Below are 912 nucleotides of genomic sequence, written 5' to 3' on the forward strand. Positions count from 1 at the left end.
AATAACTATTAGAATTACTTGTCATGTGTTAACTTTTCAGTCTACACGGTGGCCTTCAAACGCATTGTTCGTGGGTTGTATTTTTTAATTAGCATTATACTTAATATTGCATGGATGAAGAGGTTAATTAGCAGTTTACCAGAACTCAATAATGATACGTTCAGCGTTTTAAAAAGTCAAGAAAACATATAAATGAACCAACTTTGCTTGCGCCTCGTCCAGACTTTGGTCAGTAATGGTCATTATTTGATGCAGAATGTCACCAATGTCTTGTTTTCTTCCGTCATCTGTCCCATCGTGTCCATGTGGAGGCGGCAGTGCCATGCCTCCCTGTACCGAGTGGCCAGCCAAGCTGACACCGCCGAGAGCCTGCATGATTCGGGCTTGTTCGTCCATAGTAGCCGCAACAGAATCAATGCACTTATACTGAACCACACAAAAGGAAAAACTCACATACAAAAACAACTGCTACATGTGTTTTTGCACAAGAGAGCAGTGTGTTGTGATATTGCGCGTACGTAAAAGAAAAAAATAAATTGGTGACTACCAGTGATGGTATTATCTTGTGTCCAAGTAATCACTTTCTTGCTTTCTTCCCTCTTTACGCACTGTCCGAAGTGTTAGTATCTATGAATATTTTGTACGAAAATACATAAGCTTTATTTTTTCAAAACTTCTTTGTCAAAATGACAGTCGCTGTCCGTCGTATCCTGCACGGGTCCTCTTTCCAATTTGTCTTTCTCTTTGATTTGACGTGTTGGATATGAATGCTCCTTGCTGATCTCTTATTTATTAGCAGTCTTCTTTCGCTTGTTTTTCCACGCGCAATTCCTCTTGAAAATGTTCAAATCCCCATTATAATCAGCAGGCAACAAAATATCCAATGTGAAAATAAGCAACAAAGTAAATGAA

The 912-nt window shown here is 39.1% G+C and overlaps 1 protein-coding gene across 7 annotated transcripts in view; it reads right to left on the reverse strand.

Moving 5' to 3' along the window:
* The window catches only part of pbx3b (pre-B-cell leukemia homeobox 3b), a gene marked incomplete at its 3' end in the record, with an annotated part of 64734 nt that extends 64213 nt beyond the window's left edge, over window positions 1-521 (reverse strand). For all 7 annotated transcript variants that reach the window (XM_083674094.1, XM_083674093.1, XM_083674091.1 and 4 more), the window contains exon 1: window positions 203-521. In XM_083674094.1, the coding sequence (XP_083530220.1) occupies window positions 203-396 (194 nt within the window). In that variant the 5' untranslated portion in view covers window positions 397-521. The remainder of the gene's footprint in view (window positions 1-202) is intronic.
* Window positions 522-912: the final 391 nt, after the last annotated feature.

The sequence above is a fragment of the Argentina silus genome, assembly GCF_951799395.1.
Source record: "Argentina silus genome assembly, chromosome: 7".
NCBI lineage: Eukaryota > Metazoa > Chordata > Actinopteri > Argentiniformes > Argentinidae > Argentina > Argentina silus.